General features: G+C 41.6%; 1 protein-coding gene across 14 annotated transcripts in view; it reads right to left on the bottom strand.

Annotated features, from left to right (window-relative positions):
- Positions 1 to 25,950, bottom strand: part of Asah1 (N-acylsphingosine amidohydrolase 1) — a 56,999-nt gene that overhangs the window by 19,860 nt on the left and 11,189 nt on the right. For 3 of the 14 annotated variants that reach the window (XM_017312534.1, XM_017312536.1, XM_030243254.1), the window contains one exon: positions 15,464 to 15,549. Coding sequence is in view for 7 of the 14 variants with exons in the window: in XM_017312531.2 (XP_017168020.1) it covers positions 14,005 to 14,079 (75 nt within the window). In the remaining 7 variants the exon portion in view is untranslated. Of the gene's footprint in view, positions 1 to 14,004; positions 15,106 to 15,463; positions 15,554 to 15,672; positions 15,712 to 25,950 lie in introns of those variants that run through there. The other 11 variants (XM_017312533.1, XM_030243255.1, XM_030243256.1 and 8 more) reach the window with 8 other exon arrangements.

A 25,950-nucleotide genomic window follows, 5' to 3' on the forward strand; every position in this document is an offset into this window, starting at 1 on the left:
GTCGGTGCTCTTAACCGCTGAGCCATCTCTCCAGCCCTGAAGCAACATTTTTAAAAAGTATAGTTTATTAAGAACCATCTTTTAAAACCATTTCACTATTTTTGTTTGAGATAGGGTCTCCCTCCCTATATAGTTCAGGCTGGCTTCGAATTTATTATTATGTAGCTCACCCAAACTGACCTCAAACTTATAATCTTCCTACCTGGATTTACTGAGCACTGAGATCAAAGGAATATGTGACAGCTACTGGTATTTAATACCTTTTAAAAAGATTTGTTTACTTTTATTTCATGTTTTAGCATTTTGCCTAAATGCGTATGTGTACCTCTTGCATGCCTGGTATCTGAGGAGACCAGAAGAGGGCACGTGAATCCCTAAGACCTGGAGGCACAGATGGTTGTGAGCCACCTTATGGGTGCTGGGAACTGAACCCAGATGCTCTGTGAGAGACGTATGCACTCTTACATTCTGTGCTATCTCTCCAGCCCCAGCATTCAATACCTTTTCAGAAAACAAAACAAAACAAAACTCTTGCCTCTCAAATCCCCAGATCATTACTGTTTCAATTCAGTTTACACAAAGACAAAGTCACCCGAAGTCAATGGCTTGATAGGAGGGCGCTTTACATTAATCTCTGAGGCAACTCTATTGCGACTTGACTTGAGATTGGCATCCCAAACCAGATCTGCAGGCTATGGTGCATAAGGCATTTAATAATCTGTTCAAAGCCTACCATCCTTGTCCTGTTCCAGACACTCCTAATAGCATGGGTATAAGGAAACACTTCCTAAACCTCCCATGCTTCCATTCTATACATCTGCTGTGTCCTCTGCCCGGAACGCCCATGCTCTGACCTGGTGATCTTCTAAAACCCAACCCACACACTTGCTCCCCTCTCCTCCCCCAGCACTCGTTCTTCGAAGTCTCAATGACCTCCTCTACAAGCCCAGTCATCTCCTATACACATCTCCAGTAGAGTATCACGTTGTATTAGAATTTTCTGTGCCCTCTCAATGCCACACTGTGTTTCCTCATAGGAGGGCAGTCCGAGCACTGAGGCCACTGCTGGGGACAATGGATGAAAGAGGCTGCATCACGGATAACTGTTCATAGTTAGTGGCCAAACTGAACTTTTCTTCTAACACACCATCATCCAAAAGTATTCATGCCAATTTATGACTCCTGTCACTTCTTCCATGTAGCAAGCATGTTTATCTCCTGGCCTCTAGTGATCTGAGACTCAGAAAGTAAAGGAAGAAGCTCAGCTCTGCAGGTAAGAGGAGGCAGAGAGGTGGAGGGGACCACTGTGTGGACAGCTGGAGCTTAGACTCTGTCTGCTGAACAATATGCAGCAATGGAAAGCTCACACTTGACTTCTGTCAGCATGGCGAGTATTTAGTGATTTCACTCTGCCCAAAATGGATAGGTTTCTTGTCTAAGTATGCTTCCAGTGAGTTCCTTAAGATGCAGCAGTAAGAAGTCTGGAGCAAAGAGTCCTTTGTGTTAAATAATACTGATTGTAAAAGTTCTTGCTCAAAAATGTTTCAACCTCAGCTAGGACCTCAAAAGAAAATGTATAAAACTTTTGTGTTACCCAGCTGTCTATATGCTAAATATATATGTCTATATGCTGAAATATTATATATATGTTTATATACAGAAGAGTCAGGGTCTCTGCTTCGGCTTCTAGCAAAAGTTCACAGAAATCTGATGACAGTCTACGATGCTGACAATGAAAACTGCAAATAACCACCACAGCTTATATTAAATACAGTGACATGTGTTTGAAACTGAATCCTACTGTGTAGTCCCAGATGGCCTGTAACTCACAATGTAGCATACGCTGGCCTCAAACTCATGGACTGTCCCCGCCTCCTCTTCACCACACCCTTCATCACACCCAGTGATACACTACACTTGTTTTTGGGGTTTTATAAATTTTCCTAAGTAAACTTTTTTGCTCAAATTTTTAAAAATTGCTTTTATGTTTATTTATCGTTTGTGTGTATGTTAGGGACATGTAAAATGGCATTGAGAAATAAATGGGGCAAATATTAACATGGTGATCACTCCAACAGAAATTCAGTAGATTTCAGGAAGAATGGATGAAAGATATTGAACTTCCAAATATAGTGGGGATACAGGGATGACTACGGCTTGGGTCCTTCTAGCAAACAAGACAAAAAAAGAAGAAGGAGGAAGAAGGAGGAAGAGGAGGGGGGAGAAAGGAAGGCAGGCAGGCAGGAAGGAGGCAAGCAAGGATAAACTCCAGGGGACAAGCTTACAAAGGCAAAGCACAAATGGATGTGAGTTAAGCTCGGTATCTGTGCTGCTGGAGTCACAAAGCAGCAGTGTCTGCTTATGCAGCATGCACCAGGCTCTGTGTTCAATACCAGGAATGCCCCAGACAAAGTCGCATGATTCTGGACAACTGGTAGAGGACTTCAGAACTACACATAAAGAAATAAAATCAAAGCATATTGGACAATAACCAATATTGACAAATAAAACAGTTTACCATTTCCATTTTTACTGATCTAAAATGAGAAATAAAGTTTGGGCAGGGATATTACAATTGGAATAACTCTGCCAAAATTTACTAAATGAGAGTGAAAACAAACCAAACCAAACCAAAACAACAACTAAAGCTCTGAAAAAGGAAACAGAAGAACACAGAAAAGACAAGATGTCTGGGTGCTACCCAAGAAAACAGGGCAACAAAATGAAATAAAGAGCATCTGACATAGAAAAGAGGCAATGTCATGCAGTGTATGAAAATTCAAAAGAATCTACTGGAAACTTACTAGAAGTATCAAGTCTAAGGCTACAAGACATTGGAACAATATACCAAATTAGCAATCGCGTATCTATATAATTAAAAGCTAAATTAAAGGAAAATAATTCCATTTATAATAGCATCAAAACAATAGCTACAGACAAAGTACACATGTATAATCCATCACTCCACAGGCTGAGGCAGGAGAATCAAAAGCTAAAGCCATTCTGGGCTATGATACAGACTGTCTCAAACACATAAACAAAATAAAAAGAATATTTAGAAATAAACTTAACCAAGGAAATTCAAAACGGAATATACCTAAAACTACAGAATACTTTCCAACAAGATTAAAAACAACATAAGTAAATAAAAGGTGTCATATGGGGGGGGTTGTGCGTGAAGGATTTAATTCTGTGAAAATGATCATATTCCTAAAATAAATCCATGGGTCTCAGCATAAAGAATGGCTAAGATCATCTTGGAAAGGAACAAAGTTGGAGGACTCAGTTTTAAAACTTCCTATAAGAAATGGGGCTATGTGAGAGAGGACGGGGTCTAGAGGGGGTGAGCAGAATAGGAGATGGAAGAGAAAAGAGAGAGGCAGGTATCATGTCTCATTGAATTTCACTTACACACACACACACACACACACACTCATACACATACACTCACGTCTACACACATACACATACTCACACACACTTAGACACACACACACTCCTACATATACACACACATACTCTCTCATACACATGCTCATACATACACATACTCCTAAATACATACACATACTCACACACACACACAGAGGACATGAAAGCAGAAGGGGACTCTTTGTGTGGTGGAAAGGGGAAGGGAAAGGGGAAGGAAAAGAGAAAGAGTAGCAAAAATGCTGGGTACAAATAGGAGCAGAAGGCGTGCTACACACGTATGAAAATGTCATAAAAAATCTATTATTTTGTGTGTTTGGTAAAATATTAATTTGTATGAAGTTAAACTTTGACTACAGTAGTAAGTGTAGTGAGTTACTCTATGATGATCCTCTGCTTAAATAAGGTGTAAATCTTAGGGCCATCAAAGTAACAGTGAGTCTTGAACACAGTGGCAAACAGTGGGTGCTACTATAGATACAAATACATAAAACAGTGGAATAGATCCAAGAGTTCAAAATTAAGTCTCCACTTACAATGCTGCGCATTGTATATCTGACAGTATACGCCCACAATATATTTTGTAAAACGCAAAACTTGGCAATAAAAAGGCAGCTCAATTTTACATACAGATAGAAGATCCAAATAGGCCCATTTCCAGGAGATATGCAAATGGCCCATAATCAAAGGAGGAGAGGTACCCAGCGTGTGATCCTCCCGTGATGAGACCCAGCAGCAGCGAGTGTTGCTATTACTCATGCTGCCAGCACACGGGATCACTCAGGTGGACCTCTCGTGCTGCCAGCAAGATACAAAACAGCACCTGCTTTACAAAGCCATCTGGCAGTTCCTCGACAGGTAAACACTGTCCTCGAGCCCAGCAATCCTGATCCTACGTACATCCCAAGATACAGGATGACATAAACCCCACAAAAGCGTGATATTTTCAGGAGTGTTACTCATACTGGCCAAAAAGTGGGAGAGCTCAAACGTCTGCCACCTGCAGAATGAATAAACACAACGAGCTATGTTTTGTCATGGAATCTTACTTGGCAAGAAGAAATGACGAAATGATATAAGCTTTAGGAAGGAAGAACCATAAAACTGCTACATCAAGTAGAAGATGCCAGTCACAAAGAGCAGAATGGTTAAGTCTATGGAGAGAGGTTCTGCTAGTGGAAATATATAAATGTAGAGATTTTCCTCCTAGGGGGTAACTGTTCTAAGCTAGATAGCAGTGTTGACTGTACAGTTCTGTGACTATGCTGAATCTGTTTTATTGTTTGTGTGTGTGTAATATACACATGTACACACACACAGGCACACACAGACATCCACTGTGAAGACCAGACGAGGACACCGTATGAATGTCCTGTTCTATCACACTCCTTTGAGAAAAGGTCTTCTGCAAACCTGGAAAGCTGTGTTTTGGCCCCAGTAATCCTCCTATCTCTACCTGAGTGGTGGGATTCTGTGTGCACACGGCCACACCTATCTTTTCACATGGGTTCTGGGCATCTGAGTTCTAGTCCTGATATTGTTACAGTGAGTGTTCCTACCCACCAAGGACTTCCCCAGCCCTGTCTCCACTTTCAGAGACTGAGAATTCCTTTTTTTTTAAAGATTTATTAATTATTATATCTAAGTACACTGTAGCTGTCTTCAGACACACCAGAAGAGGGCGTCCGATCTCTTTAATGGTTGTGAGCCACCATGTGGTTGCTGGGATTTGAACTTAAGACCTTCGGAAGAGCAGTCAGTGCTCTTAACCTCTGAGCCATCTCTCCAGCCCGAGACCAGGACTTCTACATGATGGTTACCTCACCCACTTAGCATTTACATGGATTTCTGAGTCCTGAACTCTGGTCCTCACAGTTTCGTGGCAAGTGTTTAACCACTGAGCCATTATCTCAGTCCTCCCAGTTGTGTACTTTTAATGGTGAGCTGTATTTCATGAGGGCTATCTCCACAGAGCAATTAGGAAGACAGTAACAGTGGGAAGGGTGTTTAAAGTAAGCTCTTTATCCATCCTTGCGCACGAGATAGGCAACACCTGAACCTAATTAATTCAGATACATATAGTATACTACATCACCAATATCAATACATAGAGAGATAACATTAATTTTAAGTGCCCCATGTATCACTACAATGATACCTGTAGTCTTTGATTGATTCCACCACAATCAAAGAAGGTCAGCTGTAAACAACTCGTGTGCCAGGAGATACTGGTGACGATTCCTGAGCATGTAATCATCCATCAGGTAAGAGCAGAAACAACTGCAGGTGGCAGATCTCGGGGAGGGGACTGGAGAAGGAATGGACTAGGAGCCTGCCCACATGACCCCATTTTCTTTACCCATGTATACCTGATATATATATTTCCAAATATTTATTCTTTAGCATGTATGATTTTACTTCACAATACATGGAGAACTTTCAGAGAATGAGTCTCTGGCAATTTTAAAAGTTTGAAATTACCATTACCTGGAATTCTTTTAAGGCAGCAAGAGCCCCTGCAAGCAGGGCGAGTCAGCACACACCTGCACTCCCAGCATTTGGGAGGGGTAGGCAGGAAGCTCAGGAGTTTAAGGCCTTCCTCAGGACATACTGAGTTCAAAGCAGGCTGGCTGAGTCCCTCTCCAGTCCCAGGAAGAAGGAAGAGGAGCTAGGGAGACAGCTCAGCGAGGGAAAGCTCCATCTGGGGACAGCTGGGAGGGCCTGAGTCAGGATTCCCAGACCCCTCGCACACGCAAAGCAGTGCATGAAGCACGAGGGGCTGCAACTCCAGGAGTGTACAGGGAGGTGGGAGACAAAAGCAGGAAACCCCCAGAAGCTTCCGAACTGCAGCAGGGATGTGCAGGGGAAAGATAAAGTGACCTGATCTCAAGCCGCAAGACGTGAGGTGAGGACCAACACCAGGGCTGTCCTCTGACCTCCACGTGAGAGAAGGCGTGCGTGTGCCTACAGTCAAACACACACACAAACACACACACACACACAGAGAGAGAGAGACCGAAAAAAAAAAAACCAAAAAAATGAAATTGTCACTATATGTGCTCTAAATTCACTAGTCCTTGTTTAATAAGATTGAGGTTGGTAACTGTAAAAGTAGTTCAACCACACATACGAACTTCCAAAACATCATTTAGTGGGGCTGGAGAGATGGCTCAGAGGTGAAGAGCACTGGCTGCCCTTCCAGAGGACCCAGCTTCCCAGCACCCACATGGCAGCTCACTACCATCTGCAACTCCAGTTCCAGGGGACCTGACACACTCTCTGGCTTCCGTGAGCACTACACAAGTGTGGCACACAAACATATGCAGGCAAACCACCCATCCACATAAAGTAACCCAGAATAAAAGCAAGTCATGTAGTAAGGTGAGTAGTTACTAGATTCACCAGCGCAATTCGTATGTCCATTAACATGAGCAACATACATTTCTTCTAACTACCCAAACTTGGTTAGGATTACACTAGACCTGAGAACTGTATGGCTTGGGAGCTAAACAATGCACAATGCTCTGGGGAAAGACCCAAGTATATATACTTCCCAGAACCCATGTTAGGTGACTGACAACTACCTGTAGCTGAGCCTCCAGGGTACCTAAGACCCTCTTTCTGGCCTCTGAGGGCACCCTCACTTATATGGCACTCATACACATGTATAAAAATAAATATTAGAAAGTATGACTCGATATACAAACATCCTGTTGCTTTCCTTTTGCTCAGTTTCAAGTTAACTGGGAATTGTATGGTCATGTTCAGAATGCTGGGCTGAGCTCCATTAGGGATGGACAGAATCCGAGTTCAGGGCTTCACCTGCTGCTGTCACGGCTTCCTAGGGCACAACCGTAAAAGCTGCTTTAGGGATTGGGGAGCCAGTGTAGGGAACAAAGTGTTTGCTGCTCAGGCAGAAGAGCTGGGTTTGAATCTCCAGCCCACACCAAGAGAACCAGGCATGGTGGCACACATCTGTTGCCCCAGAGGCAACAGTTCATAGAAAGAGGACATACCTGATGGCTTCCTGGCCAACAGAGCTAAATGGCTCATGGGAGGGTTTGTCTCAAGTACGGTGGAAACAATAGGTAAGACATGCCAACCTTTGGCCTACACACACACACACACACACACACACACACACACACACACACACACACACACATAGTGCTTCAGTTTGATCCCTAAAAGAATAATCTGCACAGAGTTCAGATCTTTCCACGGCAACCAGACTCAATTAAGTAAATAATGAACCACAATGACTACTATCACTTTCTCATTACATTTACATGACATGGGATCCAAAGCTAAAATAAAACCAAACCACACGCACATCTCTTATTGAAGACCTCAGAGAGAAATTGAAAGTGGTCAGTCGGGTGTTCAGGAAATAAGATGACCTGTCCAAGTGGTAAGATCTGGAAAGCAACCAGCCAATGCTACATGTGGGAGTCACAGCTGAGGGCTATAGTAATGTGGGCTGCTATAATCACTCATGAAAATGACATACGATCTGGTTCCCAAAACAAAGAGCCAAAGATTTATATGACGTTAAGAGAAGTCAGAGTATGTCTGTAAGAATAAAACATGAACACAAGTAAAAAAGAGAAAGAGAGAAAGAAAGGAAGGAAGAAAGAAAGAGAGAGGGAGAGAAAGAGAGAGAGAGAGAGAGAAAGGAGGGCAGGCAGCCACAGACCTTGGTATCTCAGTCCCTCACAAGGTCCCCACATGGAAGTCATTTAAATGGAAGGCTAGTCTGGGGACTCATGAGAGGCACCTCCTCAGTCGCAACGGCTTCTTCAAGGGAACACCACCTTCAAAACTTGTGCACAGCACTGAAATAGAATTGGACTCATCTCATTCACTGTTTAAGGTCTCTGACTATTCCCAAATTCAACTAGGGATGTGTTTTGTTTTGTTTTTTTTATTAGATATTTTCTTTATATACATTTCAAATGCTATCCCGAAAGTTCCCTATACCCTCCTTCCGCCCTGCTCCCCTACCCACCCACTCCCGCTTCTTGGCCCTGGCATTCCCCTGTACTGGGGCATATAAAGTTTGCAATACCAAGGGGCCTCAGGGATGGTTTTAATAAAAGACAAGTTTAGCAAGGCAGGAACATTTTAAATAGACAAGTACAGTATTAGTAGTCTGTCACTATATTACACTACCCTTTTACAGGAGAAAAAAAAATGAAATTTAGACTCCCAAACCAGGTGGTGGCTCATGGCTTTAATACTACTAGCACTTGGGAGGCAGAGGCAGGCAGATCTCTGAGCTCAAGGCCAGCCTGGTCTACAGAGAGAGTTCTAAGACAGCCAGGGCTAAACAGATTAACCTTATCTTGGAAAAACAAAATCCCAAATAGAATCTCAATGTCTCACTTCTCCCCATCCCCACCTCCAGAAAGTCCCTTTTTATGTTGCTAAGACAAAGAAAAACAATGTTTCAATGTATTTAAAATTGGGGGGGGGGGACGGGACAAAAAAATGTAGATCAAGAGTTCAGCTGGCAGTGCAGTTTCTTCTTATTTGATAGCAACTTAAATCTATTCAAAATGATCAGTCTTTATGTCCTTCATAGTCATTAGGGAAAGTCTCGTTACTGAATATAACACACGTATAACAATAACACAGGGCTGGAGAGAAAGCTCAGTAGTCAATCGTTAACAGCACATACTGTTCTTGCAGAAGACCTCAGTGTGATCCCCAGCATCCACAGCCAGGCAGCTCACAGATGCCTGCAACTCCAGATCTAGGTGATCTGATACCCCTCTGACCTTCTACACACAGACACACAGACACACAGACACACAGACACACACACACACACACACACACAGACACACACACAGACACAGAGACACACACACACACACAGACACACACACACACACACAGACACACACACACACACACAGACACACACACACAGACACAGAGACACACACAGACACACACACACACACAGACACACACACACACAGACACACACACACACACACACACACAGACACACACACACAGACACACACACACAGACACACAGACACACACACACACAGACACACACACAGACAGACACACACACACACAGAAACACACACACAGACAGACACACACACACACACACACACACAGACACACACACACACAGACACACACACACAGACACACACACACACAGACACACACACACAGACACACACATAGACACACACACACACACACACACACAGACACACAGAGACACACACACACAGACACACACACACACAGACACACACACACAGACACACACACACACAGACACACACACACAGACACAGAGACACACACACACACACACACAGACACACACACACACAGACACACAGAGACACACACACAGACACACACACACAGACACACACACACACACACACACACACACACACTAATTAAGATTTAAAAAATGGTTTTAAATACAAATAACACACCAAGTGAAAATTATTTCATTAAGGAATCAGTGAATGTTACACATTTTTCAACAGTAGCAAACCTTGTCCTTTATATATTTGAATCCCACAAGAGAAGTGAAAATCTCAATGAAATGTATGATTCTAATTATATACACAACATTTTAAATCTGACTCAGTAGTGTGTACCTGTAAGCTGAGCACCAGGAAGGCTGAAGAAGGATCTCCAGTTGGAGGACGGGCAGGGTTACATGATAGACTCTTACTGAAGATCAGGGCAAGTTTCTCACAAACACAATCTAGATGAAGACATGGTTGCTCTCATGTCTTCTGGGATTTAACTGGCTGCAACCTAGTAAGCTCTTGGTATTTAAATAAATAGGTGAATCAACCACCCAAGAGGGCATGAGCCTAGTTTATCTTGTTGGCTGACTCAATGCTACTTTGTGGGAAGGACTCTGGAACAGCACTTAGTTAAAAGGACAGATTATGCCTGTGTATTCTTTCCTTTGTAGTCCAGCAATATGGACAAAATCATCTAAGGCTTATGAGATTAATGGAAGCTTTGTGAAAGTCACTGCCAATGCCAACAGTTTCACCACACATATCTGTAGCTGACATCAGTTCATTTTAGCAATTCATTACTCAATCATGTGTTCAGTCACACTTCTGGCTCTGCTCGGGTCTATTACTGAGAGCGTGGTCATTTCTCTGCAGGTCTTTTCCTTCCCATCACTCCTCATCCTGCTGCATTGCCTTTCTGTCACTGTACTACCTACAAGACAAGCAGTAGCTTCCAGTCGCCAGCAGAATGGACACTCCATTCTCAATGGTGTTTAACAGTAACCCCCTCGATCCCTTCCTTGCCCGTCCTGCCATGGGAGCTTGCCCATTTGGGCTGTGCCATTAACTTTGCTGGCCTCTTCTTCACTTGGCACACACATGGGAAACTCACTCAGCTTTTGGCTGCTTCTCATTTTCTCATTTATACTTTTCATAGAAAAGCTTATCCGCTCCAGTGGCTTCAAAGATTACCATTATGCCTAGACTATCAATATCCCGGCTCATTTTCTGGATTTTTCTCTACTAGCTACTTTTCTCTGCACAATATATCTTAATGAACTCTTCATAGATGGAATAGTGAAGAATAACTTAAGATCACCTTCAATTACTTATACTGAAAAAAGCCTCCAACATAAAACTAAAACGCTCAGTCAATGTTCCAAACGAAATAACTCATTTGTCATTTGAAGCTTGTCCTTATCCACACCTATCAAAGGTCATTTTGAAATATATTTGGTTACCACAGGCTACACTACAATAAAAAGTTTAGTTTATTATTCATATAATGATTCAAACTAAAAAAAAAAAACCAAAAAACAATCAAACAAACAAGTCAACAAAACCCCCCAAAATAACTGTCTTCCATTCTGTCAGAAAACAAGGTCCCCAGGCTTCCAGGCAGCTCTTAAAGGGCCTTTTGAAAACTGGGTCCCATGCCGGGTGTGGTGGCACAAGCCTTTAATCCCAGCACTCGGGAGGCAGAGGCAGGCGGATTTCTGAGTTCGAGGCCAGCCTGGTCTACAAAGTGAGGTCCAGGACAGCCAGGGCTGCACAGAGAAACCCTGTCTCGAAAAAAAAAAAAAAAAAAAAAAGAAAACTGGGTCCCAATATCTTCAAGAGAGTGAAAATTTTAACAGTGCCTCCACTCAAAAAGGGTCCCAATTTTTATTTTGTAAGTGAAGATTTTAAAACAAAATAAATCCTCTCCATGTAACACCTGACTTTGTCATTTTAATGAGAGAAAAGCTCAATAACAATAAAATGGCCATAAAACCAAAATATAAGGAAAGTTACTATTTTTGTTTAACTCTTATTTTTTTCTCATTTCAGTTAAGACCTGTGCAAACACTTTTCCAATCAGATTATCAGTAGACCGACTAGATTTTGATATCCACTGTTCCGAGTAAAAAATCATTAAATCAATTGAAGGGTTATTAATTTTTCATATTTTGAAAACAATGAAATATTTTGCTTGGGCTAGTGATATAACTATAAGAACCGTTTGCCAGCCAAGCAGTGGTGTTGCACGCCTTTAATCTCAGCACTTGGGAGGCAGAGGCAGGCGGATTTCTGAGTTTGAGGCCAGCCTAGTCTACAGAGTGAGTTCTAGGACAGCCAGGGCTACACAGAGAAACCCTGTCTTGAAAAAAAATCAGAAAAGAAAAAAAAAAAAAAAAGACCTTTTGCCCAGTATGTGTAAGGTCCTGGGTGAGCACTCTAGCACTGGGGGAAAAAAAACAAAAACAAAAACCAAAACCAAACAAACAACCCTCCCAAAAAAAAACCAAAACCAGATAAAGAAACAAACAACAAGATATCTTCATTTAAAAACAAAGTATTAAGAAAGAATAAAAGCAAACAAACACAAAAATAACAGCTCTAAGGACATGAAACTGCTCTGAGTTCATAGCTGCACATTAACACCTTACAGGCCTATAGGACCCCATGGACTTGTGTTCTGCTCTTGGACACAAAGAGGAATTAAGTACCGCAGAGACAAAGTGAGACAAAGCAAGCTTGTATCATGATTGTGTCTACACACTGATAAAGAGTTACACACTGTGTAACTCAGAACAGCATCTCTTGCTAAATCAAAGGATGCTCTGCTTCTACTCTCTACAACAAATCCTGGGTTACACTCAAATTCTCCAAGTATTTTGTTTAGAATTTGTTGTTACTTAACCCACGGTTGAAAAGGTCTATATCAGTCCCTCACATCAAACACTAGACCTAGTTTGCTCAACCATTATGTGTCCTTTGGTAATCTTTGGGCAAAAAGGCACAAGCTATCAAAATACTTAATTCTTCAACAATTCTTACAATCCCAACCAAGTTTGGTAAATCAATTCTTTATCTACACTAGAGCAAACGTTTTGCTCTTCCTTCAATCTTTTGTACATACTATGTGGGTTTTGGTCACTGAAATTACTCTGTATACCATTCTGCATTCTACTTTGTGTTGTGTGGTGTTTTTCAGACAAGGTTTCTCTGTGTCCATTGTTGTCCTAGAACATTCGCCTACCTCTATCTCCCAAGTGCTGGGATTTAAAGGCGTGTGCCACCCTCTGCCCTGATGTGCATTCTACTTTTATCTACTAAGTATCTATTCTAGTGGCTGGCTAATTTTCTCTCTCTCTCTCTCTCTCTCAAATTCAAAAAAGCATTTCTCCTTCTAGGAATAAAATTAAAAGAACTCCTGCTGCTCCCATTTCCAATGTCTTGCCTCTTTTCAAAATTCTTGTCATCTGGCACAGGTAAGGTGCATCCAGGTTCCTAGTTATCAAATCTGGCAACAAAACAGTCTTCAATTCTATAGCCTTTATAGAATCGATCTATGAAATGTCGCTGTCGGGCTTTGACCTAGAGGCTGAACTTAGAAATGTTTCTGGGAACAACGATGTGACCTCTGGCTACATTTTTCACTCCAGGGCTATACTTCCTCTTCTAGTAAATACAAGAATCATGTTAGTTCCTCACAGTCTCTTGCGGATATATAAAGTCTGTGGCATTGTGACTTGGTCGAGCAGCACCACGGTACAGACAGACATTCCATGCCTGGGCGTGAAGGCCACAGCCAGTACAGCCTTCTTAGGGGGGCGGGGTGGGGGTGGGTTCCCATCATCTGGGCTAAGACTGCATGTGACCCATAGCTTCCTGCGATGGTTTCTTCAGGAAAAAGCACTAGGTAACCAGGCAGAAAATACTACGGCCACCAGTCAATCGTTAGCTTTTTCTCTGGAGAGTTCCGCCTACAGTAGCTGGTAATCTCAAATATAAGATTGGAGAATGCGTGAATCCTACACAGTTGTTCTTGAAAGTTAGAACTTCCCTAAAATGTGTACTCGGTCCATACAGCAGCAAAGCCACTTAGCCCGGGGTTCACAAGCCACATTTGCACCCATACTCCGCGGGACCGAACCAGAGTTCCCCCGACGCCTCACGGAAGATACAGACCGCGAGCAGGTGTCCCTCACCCGCCCCGCCACAGCTGCGCCCACCTCCCCCTGAGCCCGCGCCTGCACCCCCATCTGTGCCTCGGCTGGAGCTCACCCACCGGCGGCACATCCTGTGCCTGGGCGCAGGTGACTGCCGCGGCTAGGACCCAGGTGAGAAGACTTTGGCCCCGCATCTTCCCAGCTGCAAGCGCCGCTCCGAGGGACTCTAGCAGCAGCTGCAGCAGGGACCACCTCCACCAGCAGCAGGCCGCACCCCAACGCGTGATCAGCGACCCTGGGCCACACCATGCACGGCAGGGGACACGCCAGAGATAGAGGCGCCGGGCCGAGTCCCTAGAGCGGAGTCCGCGCACAGGGCCGAGAGGGGCTGCGCCCCCAGCACGCCACGCAGTGGTTTCGTCCAGCCTTAGCCGCACCCCGGGGCGGGACTTCCAGTTTTCCTCTGGCCTTCACTCGTTTGGAGCGCGGGGGCCGGGGCAAGACGCTGGTGCTGGAGGATTTCTGAGGGCGGACGCCGACTGACTCGGGAGAGGTTGGCTCCTAGGCGTCGCGGTTCCTGAGCCCACCAAAGGGACAGAGTTTCAGAGCATAGCGTCAGACCTAGTTTGCCTTCTGGGGAAGGCTGGCTCCAAGTGAGTCACTCAATCCATCCATCCTGCCCGAGGGATCACAACCAGAGAGGACAAGTGTCAGGGTCAGAAGTTTCATCTCTCGGGTACTCTAGGTACTTAAGGCACTGCTAAATCCTAGGATTTAGATTTTAGTTTCTTGCTGTTATGTCCGGGGTTGGAGAGGTTGAAGGGGTGGGACCTTCATCGATGTATTTGTCGCCGCGTTACTCAACTCCTGTTTTCCTTTAGCTCGTGAGAAGCCAGTTGGTCCAGCGGACCTAAACCTAGGACAGGTACTTGGTACTTCATAGTCTACTTTGAAAAGCAGATAAAAGTGAAATACTTGCTTGGCTTTTACCTTGGACAAGGCTCTCCATAATAGGATGAGTTATCTAGAATCCAACAGGAAAAAAATGCCTCTAGATTTACATTTTCTGCTTCGACGACAGGCATCTCAAGAAGTTTGGAGGCTTTTAAAAAAATGCTTCTATAAAACTCACTCAGGACCATTAAAATCCTATTTTAATTCTCACCCCCGACTCCTGTGCTGGGGATCCGAGTATTTTTCCTTTTTGGTGTAAAAAACACCTAAATTTGGAGGCAAATGATAAATAAGTTGGCTTTTGTTTGTTTGTTTTTTGTTTGTTTGTTTTTGAGGAAGTTTAGATGTTGATACACAACACAGGATTAAGAAACACTTAGAGGGCCGGGCGGTGGTGGCGCGTGCCTTTAATCTCAGCACTTGGGAGGCAGAGACAGGCGGATTTCTGAGTTCAAGGCCAGCCTGGTCTACAAATTGAGTTCCAGGACAGCCAAGACTATACAGAGAAACCCTGTCTCAAAAAAAAAAAAAAAACAACAACAACAACAACAAAACAAAACAAAAAAAAACAAACAAACAAAAAAAGAAATCTTACTTAGGTAAGCAAGATTGGAAAATACTTACTTTTTGAAGGGGGACACTGAGGACTGTTTTAGACAGCAACCTGAGGCAGAAAGCTGTCTTCAGTCACTGACTCTGGCGTTTCAAACCTGCCTAGACAAGATAGCAAGATTTCATCTCCAAAATAAAACAAAACAGAATATATCAGGTCTCTGATGCAGAGTTTGAGGAAGCAACAAAAAGGCACAAAGTTCTTCCCTTATGAAACTTACTAGATGGGAAATAGCAAACACCAGGCATGTGAGGTTCATCTGTAAAATAGCAAGCAAAAGCTGTAAATGTTGGGGGATGGGGGGAGGTCGGGCAAGGAGTAGAAGAATGTAGAAGCTAGGAAGGGGATTGGAATTTTTAACATGCAGGCAGGGAAGACATGATTGAAAAGAGGAGGTCTGAACAGTAAGTGGTAGAATTAGTCTGATGGATGCGCAGGAGGATGCGCATCCTGGAGGGAGACAGGGGCTCTGTAGTGCAAAGGTAGACTAGGGAGACTGTGACTGAACAAAAGCTTTGCACCATAAAGTGATACATGTTTCAAGTTATGCTTATTCTGGTGGAAAGATTACACTTTGCAGATTACACATCAAAGCACTAGGCTGTCCTGCATAACTATACATTTCATGCTTTATGTATACGTTAACACATCTTTAGCAAGTGAAATGCTACGACTCGGTTTTTTAAATTATAGTACTAAGTTTAGCTACTTTAAGACTTTCATGCTCATTTCTTCATGCTAACCAAAAACTGAGAAAATAATGTATATCCTTTTAAATGCTTTCAAAGTGAAAGCATTTTTAGGAGATAAAACAAAATAGTAACAAAAGACCAAGGACATTAGACAGAGACAAGATTGTTATTTTTTTTTAAAGTGTACACTATGTTCAGCTACACTAGAAAAGCCCATGTGGCAGCCTCTGAGGAATGAGGGAGAAATAAGTTAGGTCAGAGATAAAGGAAGCAAAGCAGATTAAAGACAAGAGCCACTGTAAGGACTGGGCCTTTCCTCTGGGAATATTTAGAATGCTGAATACATATGGTCAATGATGAACCTGCTGAATTTCTATGAAGCTTAAAGTAAGTCTATCAGAAGTAGAGTATCCCAATTTTACATATCTATTACCATATCAAATGGCTAATTGATTAATTCACCTAAGTTACTATTGAGAGCATTTTCAACATGTCACCAAACGTATCTTTTATTTATGAAATAGTATTTTGTAGTTAGTTGATCTAACAAACTTAGATGCTTTGTAAAGAAAGTTCACATGAATTGGCATGATAACCTTATAAACCATCTTCATATAAATAACTTTCAAAGCCTACTATACACGTTGATTCTTTTCTTTTCAGATAAATTAAAACTTAAATCTACTTTCTTAATAGTATATCATATTATGTATGTCTTGCCTCACCGCAATATGTGCGCGCACACACACACAAACACAGACACATAGCTTTTATTTTATTTTTTTTGAGTGTGCAGTGAACATAGGGCTTTGCAAATGCTACAAAAGTTCACATTAATGACTTCTATCCTAGCCCTCTCTTACATTTTGAGGCAAGGTCTCACTAGGTTGGACTAGAATTTACTCAGCCTTTCAAGTTGCTAATATTACAGGTGTCTAACCTTTTTAAAAATCTACTCAATTCCCAATGCTACAGAAAGTCAAATCAAGATGTGTGGTTATAGGAAACTTTATAGGGGTTTAAGCATACTGGTATATTTAGAGAGATGATATTTAAATGTATTTGTGAATGATTATGTGTATAGAAAAGGTGATTTAAACTCTTCAAAGATGTATCAAGTCTGAGGATTGGATAAGCTGTTTAGTATTTGAAAGTCAGTGTAAGTATTGAAATTGTTTATAGGGATAGCCGAAGTTCTTGACAAGCCATAGACTTCTGAATCGCCTATGGAAAGTTCCTATGTTCCCCAGGTGGAGCACTGATTTAAAAAATTGTAACCAATTACCCACCCTAAATGAATATAGCACATGCTCAGAAGTATGACTTGATTTAATAAAGATTAAGTACAACAGTTTGTAGTAGAAAGTAAGAAATATGGAGATAATATTTCAGTTTGAAAAATAAATGCCTTAACAGAATAATTTACCACATATAAGTGTATGTTTCTTAAAAAGTCTAGAGGAAGTGGGGATGTTTTACACACCTGTACCCTAAGTCTAGAGGAACTGGGGATGTTTTACACACCTGTACCCCTAAGTCTAGAGGAACTGGGGATGTTTTACACACCTGTACCCCTAGGTCTTCAGCACTGTAGCTTTGTAGTGAGCCTGTCTCATGACATGTCTCAAATAAATTAATTACACTTAATCTTAAAAGCCCTAGTGCATTTAAAATGTTGCATGTGTCTTAAGAGATTTTTTTTCTGTCTTCCAGGAAAGAATAAAGGTGATAAGAGATAAAAATAGAAAATCAGAGGTCATATAAAATTATTAATTTTATTTCTTCTAGTTGCTTTACCACACCAAGGATTACTTGTTTTTTCTCTTAAGTTTTAGATTTAAAAAATGTAAAATATTACCTCAGCTTGCGATAAAGCAGTAGTGTTTTGTTACAAAGCTAAATATTTAGTGTTCACATTTAATCTAATTGTCCCTCTATTAATGTCAAAAGAAAAGTTATAACAATTATCTTTCCACTTGTACTAAATCCTTATTTCTTTGTGAAACACTGTGAAGTTGTATTGAGTCAATGACAACTCATATAAGTTATATTTGGAGCACCATTTCAAAAAAAAAATCCTGTCCTATTTTACTTTTTCCTAAATGAGGTATACTTCTGACCAGGATATTACTCATTTATTTTTTCATGTGTGCTAAAACCTTGTACATTTTAATCACAGGCCATTGGGCTACAACCCTAGTTCTGAAGGCTCTTTTCAGCTTAAATCCTACAATACGTAAATTATTCTAACTTTATATAACACATTATATTACATAAATGATTATACCTCGCTACCTGATGCTTCAGCAAATTGCTTCTAGTGCATTTGTAATAAAATCTACTCTCTCAGTAACGACTGCGCACTTAATTCAAGTGTGAGGAGTCTAGTCTTCGGCTTATGTTGTGGGTGTTTCACAGAGCTCAGCTCCAGACCTGTCATGTAGCAGCAACAGGAATGGGAATGAGACCTAACCTTATTTGGGCCCTGACTGACCTAAGACATTTAAGATTACTCTGTTCTTCTCCCTGAAGTGCTTGGCTTAGGTCTTAACTCAGACACTTGTATCAAACAAGCTGTGATTTGAAGCCCAAGGCTTGTGCTGTGTAGTCAAAGCAGTTGCCTTCTCTGGACAGAGAAAAGGAAGTTTATAGTCCAATGCTGTTGGCAGTCATGACACAAACCTGAAGGGAGCCACCTAAGATGAAATAGATAGCAGTGGACATCATGGTGGAAATAATAAAAGAAACTGGGTCATTGGTGGCATTGTTAGGATGTTAGATCAACCATCCCCGAGCCTGCCTGACAGCTGGAGTCTGTATTTCCATGAGCCACTCTACTCCTTATTACAAAGCCTATGACTCCTTATTACAAGGCTCCAGTTGCTTTGCTTGCAAGCTGAATTATGGTGGTAAGAGTAACCTAACTGATGTACACAGAGAAATAAGTATCACCTGCTAACTAACATATGAGGACTACTTAAAGCTATGGAGCCTGCATAATAGTTCCTGTACTGACTCAGGAATCTTGCGGAATTTTATATTCCTTCCCTCAGAACTGCTCATATTATATGAGTTTAGGACATAAATCAGGTATTTTGAGGAGAGAACTTGAATTCCCCTCAGAATTCTTCCATTCATGTCTCTCTAAGGGAGGAGTGACTTGTGTAATTGGCAGATAGTTGTAAGAGACATAGTACATGCATGCCTGGTCCTTTGCTTGGCTCTTTCATTTACATGTGCCTTCCTCAGACGTATACTCACTACATATAGCCCTAGATGACAAGAACTGAAATAGAAATAGTTGCTGTCTTTGCCCATGTCTTCCCAGATAGGTAGATGTCTCAGGACTCTTACAAATACAAGTGTAACATGATGGCTAAGTTCCAGAGAAAGCACCTTGAAGGAGCTCCTGAAGACATGTAGAGAAAGTAGCCAAGGAGGGGAAGCTTATATAAGTCCTTGCCACCACACTGCCGATGGTAATGGTGCTGTCCCAGCTCCAGCTTCACCCCGCACTCATCACACCCTCTTATTGGCTGTGTGCCCAGGATGTAGCTGTGTTTGTCAAGTCACAGGATGTACAGATTCACTCCAGAGGAAAATAAGATGAACTCTCATTTCGCCATGAGTTCTGAGCTCGCAGGTCGGTTTCACTATAATCAGTTGCTCTTTAGCTCTATCTAATAGCTGTGTGTATTTGTTTCTCAGGGAAGTGAGAAGTAGGAAGGTCACCTTGGAATGGCAACTAAAACCAGTCACAGCAAATGACTGGCGCTAATATATGGGGTATAGAGTTATCATTGACTATATGTACAGAGCAGATCTATAGGTGCTATCAAAGATATACACACAGTGTTAACACACTAATGCCAAACCTCAAGCTTACAACTAAAAAGAATATAATGCACATTCAACTCCCACTCAAATATTTTACATATTTTCCATTGTTTTGATTAGATTGGACATATGAACTGGCATTTGGAGATAGATTCCTTTTTGATTTGGGGGCTTTTTTTTTTTTTTCTCTAGACAGGATTTCTCTGTGTTGCCTGGCTGTCCCTGGAACTGGATGTATAGACCAGGCTGGCCTCCAGAGACCCACCTTCCTCTGCCTCGCAGACCATTGGGATTAAAGCTCGGGCCACCACAGTCCTGCTTGGAAGTAATATATTTAGATGATAGTTTCAAAAGAGGCTGTTCACAGAGCCTTTGGCCTCTTTTGCCTTTAGCTATGTGAGGATCCAGTAAAGAAGCTTTGTCCGAGACTGGAGCTCGACTAGTGGACTTTTCACTACTAGAAAATTATATAAACATATATATAAAATTCATATGTATGCATATATGTATGCACACAGACACACACACATGTATGTAAAACTGTGTGTATGTTGAGAGGTTGAGACAGGGTCTTGGAATGTAGCTGAGGCTGGCCCAGAACTTGTTGTATAGACCAGGCTTGCCTTAAACTTGTGGTAGTTGATGCAGTTCCTCCTTAGATCTGGGCCACAATGCTGAGCTTCACTAACCAGTCCTAAGTGGTTCTGTTGTGGCAGCAGCAGCACAAATGAACTACAATGTGACAAATTATCACTTCTCCAGTTTTCTTAGTAAGGAACAATTCAATTGTCCTGTTATGCTTAGGACAGACATCTTTTGGTCATCTTTGACTTTATCTTTCTTGTTACACATTCACTACACCAGCAAATCTTACTGGATTTACCATTGATCTGCATGATATCCAGTGCCACACCCACTCCAGCAGTGACTGTGACCGGCCCAAAAGCTTGGATGCAGTCCCGAGGTGAAAAGTTCATGGAAACTTAGTCTCCTGGAACCGTGGCATCCTGTAAAACGAATGCTCCAAATCTGTCCTGCTTTAGTCAGTGAGCGGATCTGTGTGCTTTCCTTCAATACTGTTTTATTATAAGTGCCTTTAAGGATTGATTTTGACATATAGCTAAGTTAGATTAGCCTCCACCAGTGTTCCAATGTCCTAGGCAGTCCTTGAGCTGACCCTGGGCTTGGAATTCAGTAAGAATGTTACCTATTCACTAACATTCAGAATTGCTTCTAGTATTGTAAGAGAGATAGTGAAAGAAATCAGGCATTGTAAATTTACTTGAATAGAGCTAGAAATCTCTGGGCTAGTCTACATAGTAAACCCTTAGAACAATAGCCGAGTCCCTCCCATACACAGGAATTTACAATGGCCGAGGAAGAAGAAAGGTTGTAGTTTTAAGAGGAACTGGAGTATTGTATTATTCATGAAAGGATTAGTAGTAAGGAACTGCCCTGGTGCATGTTTTTCACTAGGCCTAGAGGTATGGCATGAGTAGGTATTAACTAAGGGACCCCTGGTGGTGGGTTTAACAATAGACTAGTATTGCATCAGACCTTTCACCTGGGTCCTGTGAATAGCTGACTTCAGATAGGGCTGATCTTATCTCAATTGTACACATTGCCTGGTTTCTGCCAGTCTTTTTGAATGCATTTCTTGTTTTGTGTCATAACTTCAGTGTACTTTGGATGACCTTAATATATCACTTAACTTTTTTGTTTTCTGTAATATATAAGTCTGATGCTCACTTTGACAAACTACATTCAGATACAACACTCCCTTGTGTTTGAGTCTACTTGTCACTTTTCGCCGACTCCTTGCCCACCTGTACCCGGACCCTGATTGTCCCACAGATTGAGGGACGGACTGAGGCCAGTCTGCGGCAATCCAGAATCTAACATTCCTGTACACTCCCATTGCCTCAGTCTAGGTTACACTTATCTAAGGATGATTCCTGCCATCACCCATCATTCATATACTAAGGACTACATTCTTCTCTGCTCTAAACCATCCATTACTTACCTGTTATTCAGAATAAAAGCCAGTGCTCTTACCACGATCTATAAATCCACTTCTGGTTTGGCTAGCTGCTGCTACTTCTCTGATCGCTCATCCTACAGTTTGTCCTGCTTTCATGGGACTCCAGCCATCTCAGCCTTCCTTCTGAGCTTCAGACATGTTAGGGATGGTTCATGTGAGGGACTTAACACTGATTGTCCAGTCTTGTAATATGTTCTGTCCTAGACATACACGTGGCTCACTCAAACATTCAAATAACTGTTCCTAATGGATTGGTCCATCCAGTCATATATAAGATAGCAATCACCCTATAGGTATACCCTAGCTTCCCAGCTTCCCAGCACTGATGGACTAATGCTAAATGTTATCACTACCTACTATTTTCCTCCTTATTTGACCAATGCCTATCTTCCTATAGCCAGAATGTAAGATCCATGAGGTCACAGACTTGGTTGTGTGTGTGCGTGTATGTGAATTGCTATATTTTCTGAATATTTGGCGTGGCTTCTGAGTAGTTATTTAATAAATTAACTAAAATAACTGTGTTCATATCATATACCAAGTAATAGCTACAATAACAATGCTAGATTGCATTCTAGGTTTTCAGTTGACTGGAGATCAATACAGATATGAAGTAGGTGCTGTAACCTCTAATGGGACAAGTCTGAGGTGTTTGTCTAGTTCTGAGGTATGTACCCTTAGTCACTACACTAAATTGCCAGGCCAGATCACAAAATCTTATGTAAGCCATACAATCCCCATGCAAAGTTATATATAATGAGAAAAGACAAAAATAGAAGACAGTAGCTCATACGCAAACCACTGCGCTGAAGTTTAAACAGACTTTGTAGCTTCTAAGTTGTACCATCAGGTATGCCTGGTTTTGGATGGGTCTTTCTAAGGTCATAAGCCTGTTTCCTACCTTCTTCTCTTGGGTTTAGATTCTGTGGCCAACCATTCAATTGCAAATATGTTAAGTATTCTTGTTTTCTGTCTTTTTGTTGTCCAGTCTGTAAGACTCCAAATAGATGAACACGGATATCTTTATCTTCACATATATGCACATGGGCTGCTGAGTTCTATTTAGTAGATCGAATATTGTTAAAAGTTTGTAATCTGGTGATGTAGCACACTTGGGAAAGTTCTTGCCCAATGTACACAAAGCCCTAGGTTTGATCCCCAGAACCACATAAACCAGCTACCTGTAACCCTGGCACTTGGGAGATGGAATCAGAAGGACCAGAAGTTCAATGTCGTCCCATACAGGAAGTTAAAGGCTGTCCTGGATCTTGCTTGTGCTGGCTAGCTTTGTGGCAGCTTGAAACAAGCTTCAGTCATTTGGAAGAGGGCCTCTCAGTTGAGAACTTGCCTTCCTAAGATTTGCCTATAGACAAGCCTGTGGTGCATTTTTTCTGTGATGTCTGATATGAGAGGGCCCAGCTCATTGTGGGTGATGCCAACCCTAGGTTGGTGGTCCCAGGAGCTGTAAGAAAGTAGGCTGAGCAAATCATGGGGAGCAAGCCAGTAAGCAGTGTTCCTCCGTGGCTTCTATATCAGTTCTAGCCTCCAGGTAACTATACTTAAGTGCCTGCCTTGACCTTCTTCAATGATGGATAATGATGTAGAAATGTAAGCCAAATAAACCCTTTCTTTCCCAAGTTGATTATGGTCATGATATTTTATTATAGCAATAGAACCCTTAACTAAGACATGTTCTAAAAATTTAATAAAATGTATATGGAAAAAAAATCATGATGGAGCAGGAGAACTGTCTCTGGTTATAAGCACTGGCTGCTCTTCCAGAGGACCTGGATTCAATTCCCAGCCCTGACATGGCAGCTTACAGCTGTCTGTCATTGTAGTTACATGGGATCTAACACCCCTACACAAGACATACATGCAGGCAAAACACCAATGCACATGAGATATAAATAAATAACATTAAAAAAATCAGACATGATATACTGTACCCAATTCTTTGCCACATTCTAGTCCTATTTTTATAGTTTCTGCTCCTTGCTAGAGTGAAGATGACATTGTCTTTCCCATTTAAATCTAGTCCTCCCACCTGTCTTCTGGATTCCTGGCTGCACCCTTTCAGGAACACTGCGCTTTAAATTATGATCTTATCTCTCCCATCTGAAACCACTCTTCTTTTGCTGTTGTAACTGAAGCATTAAAATATAAACAGAAATCTCGGATGCTAAGAAAATAGTCTCTTCTGGATCCTATTGTTAACCTTACTCTCTCCCATGCATACCCAGTGTCTCAAAAGAGAAAAAAAAAAAAAAAAAAGAAGGTGAGAAATGACCAAACTCTGGGCCATGAATTAGTATCAGATCACCGGGAGATTTTTATATGTCCCCTGTAAGAGGAGGAACAGATGAACTAATATTGTCCATGTCTACCCATACATCATATTACAGATCAATATGTCAGATGAATAATACCAACCATCTTCTCCAAAGGACTAACTTTTTATTGTTATATTATTATTTTTTGAATTTTAAAATAAAGTGATGATATTGCTAGGTAGAATTTAAAATATTCTCACGTAGAAAAATCAAAGCTTGCTAACCTGTCAAGGTAATACAAAACCATTTTGCATTTATTTTTGCTCTTATAAATTAACTATTTTCTCACCTCCTCCCCACCCATCAACACTTCCTTATCTGGGTATCAAACCAATTACTTTACCAAAAATACCCTCGTGAGGGTGACCCACGAGCTCTGTAGCACAAAGGACCATTTTCATTTTAGAAGGTCTTCTAGTGTATTAAGGCAAAATGAGCCATACCCTCTTCCTTCAGCTGTTTTTTTTTTAATGGCTTTTGTTACTCTGCTGGATTCTGAATCACTCTTTGACCTCATTTCCATGATAAGCTACACGCCATGCTACAAATCCAAGGCAACCGCTGTCTCCACGTCTTACTATGTTTTCCAAGTTGATCTCATCTCCTCCCATGTCTTCTGCGTCTAGATTCTCTTCTCGCCAATGCTATTTCATATATAATTTATAACAAGACAAAATCGCACTCGTTAGCTTCCTCTCCTTTCCAAATCTTCATTTGCCAAATTAGATGCTACTGCTTCTGGGGATTTGGGAGTCGCCCTGACTGGTCTTTTCTTGATCTCTTGCATTTAATCATAAGGACTAAGGTAGTTGGTCATATCTAAACAATCCCATTGCTTCTTGTTGCCAACACTATAGTCCAGGCTGCCCTAATTCTGGCTTCTACCACTATGATAAATTCCTTCTGGGACTTTCCTCTTCAAAATATACTCTAGAATGCAAGTAGACAACAAGATTAGGCATATTCAGGGTAGAATGGCTGTAGAGTCTAAAATGCAGACAGAATAAGCTCTCTTCTTGTGTTTGCTTCTTTGCTGGAACAGGGTCTCACTGTGTAGCACTGGCTGATCTGGAAGTCTATGGAGGCTAGGCTGACCTGGAACTTACATAAGTCGGCCTGTCTTGGTCTCCCAAGTGCTAGAATTTTCCTGAGTATACATCACTTCACCTTGTCAGAACAATCTTTCTAAAGTGAAAATGTGATATTACTGCTTGATGTTCAATAGTCTCCCAGTAACTACAGTCAAGTCCAGAATCTCAACATGTCTGACAAGACTTATATTAGAAGCTACATTGCCTCTGACTTCCATCTCTGGCTTCCTTTCTTTTGACTGTCCCTGACTCATTCTCTTGCAGTCAAAAAACAATTCATCTAAAACCAGTTCTATCCTATCTCAGTGTTCTGAATACTCATAAGGTTTCTCTACATGGCATATTTTCTCCCATGCCAGTAATTATGTGTATAATTTCTACTCATCCCTCAGAGTTCACCTGAACATCGTTCTCTTGGAAGCCTTCCCTGACCTACATCTCTCTACCATGTTTGCACCTTCTGTTAGTCAATTCTCAAATATCCTGTATTTTTCCTTACTTTGC

This window comes from Mus musculus, chromosome 8, assembly GCF_000001635.26.
Source record: "Mus musculus strain C57BL/6J chromosome 8, GRCm38.p6 C57BL/6J".
NCBI classification, from domain to species: Eukaryota; Metazoa; Chordata; class Mammalia; order Rodentia; family Muridae; genus Mus; species Mus musculus.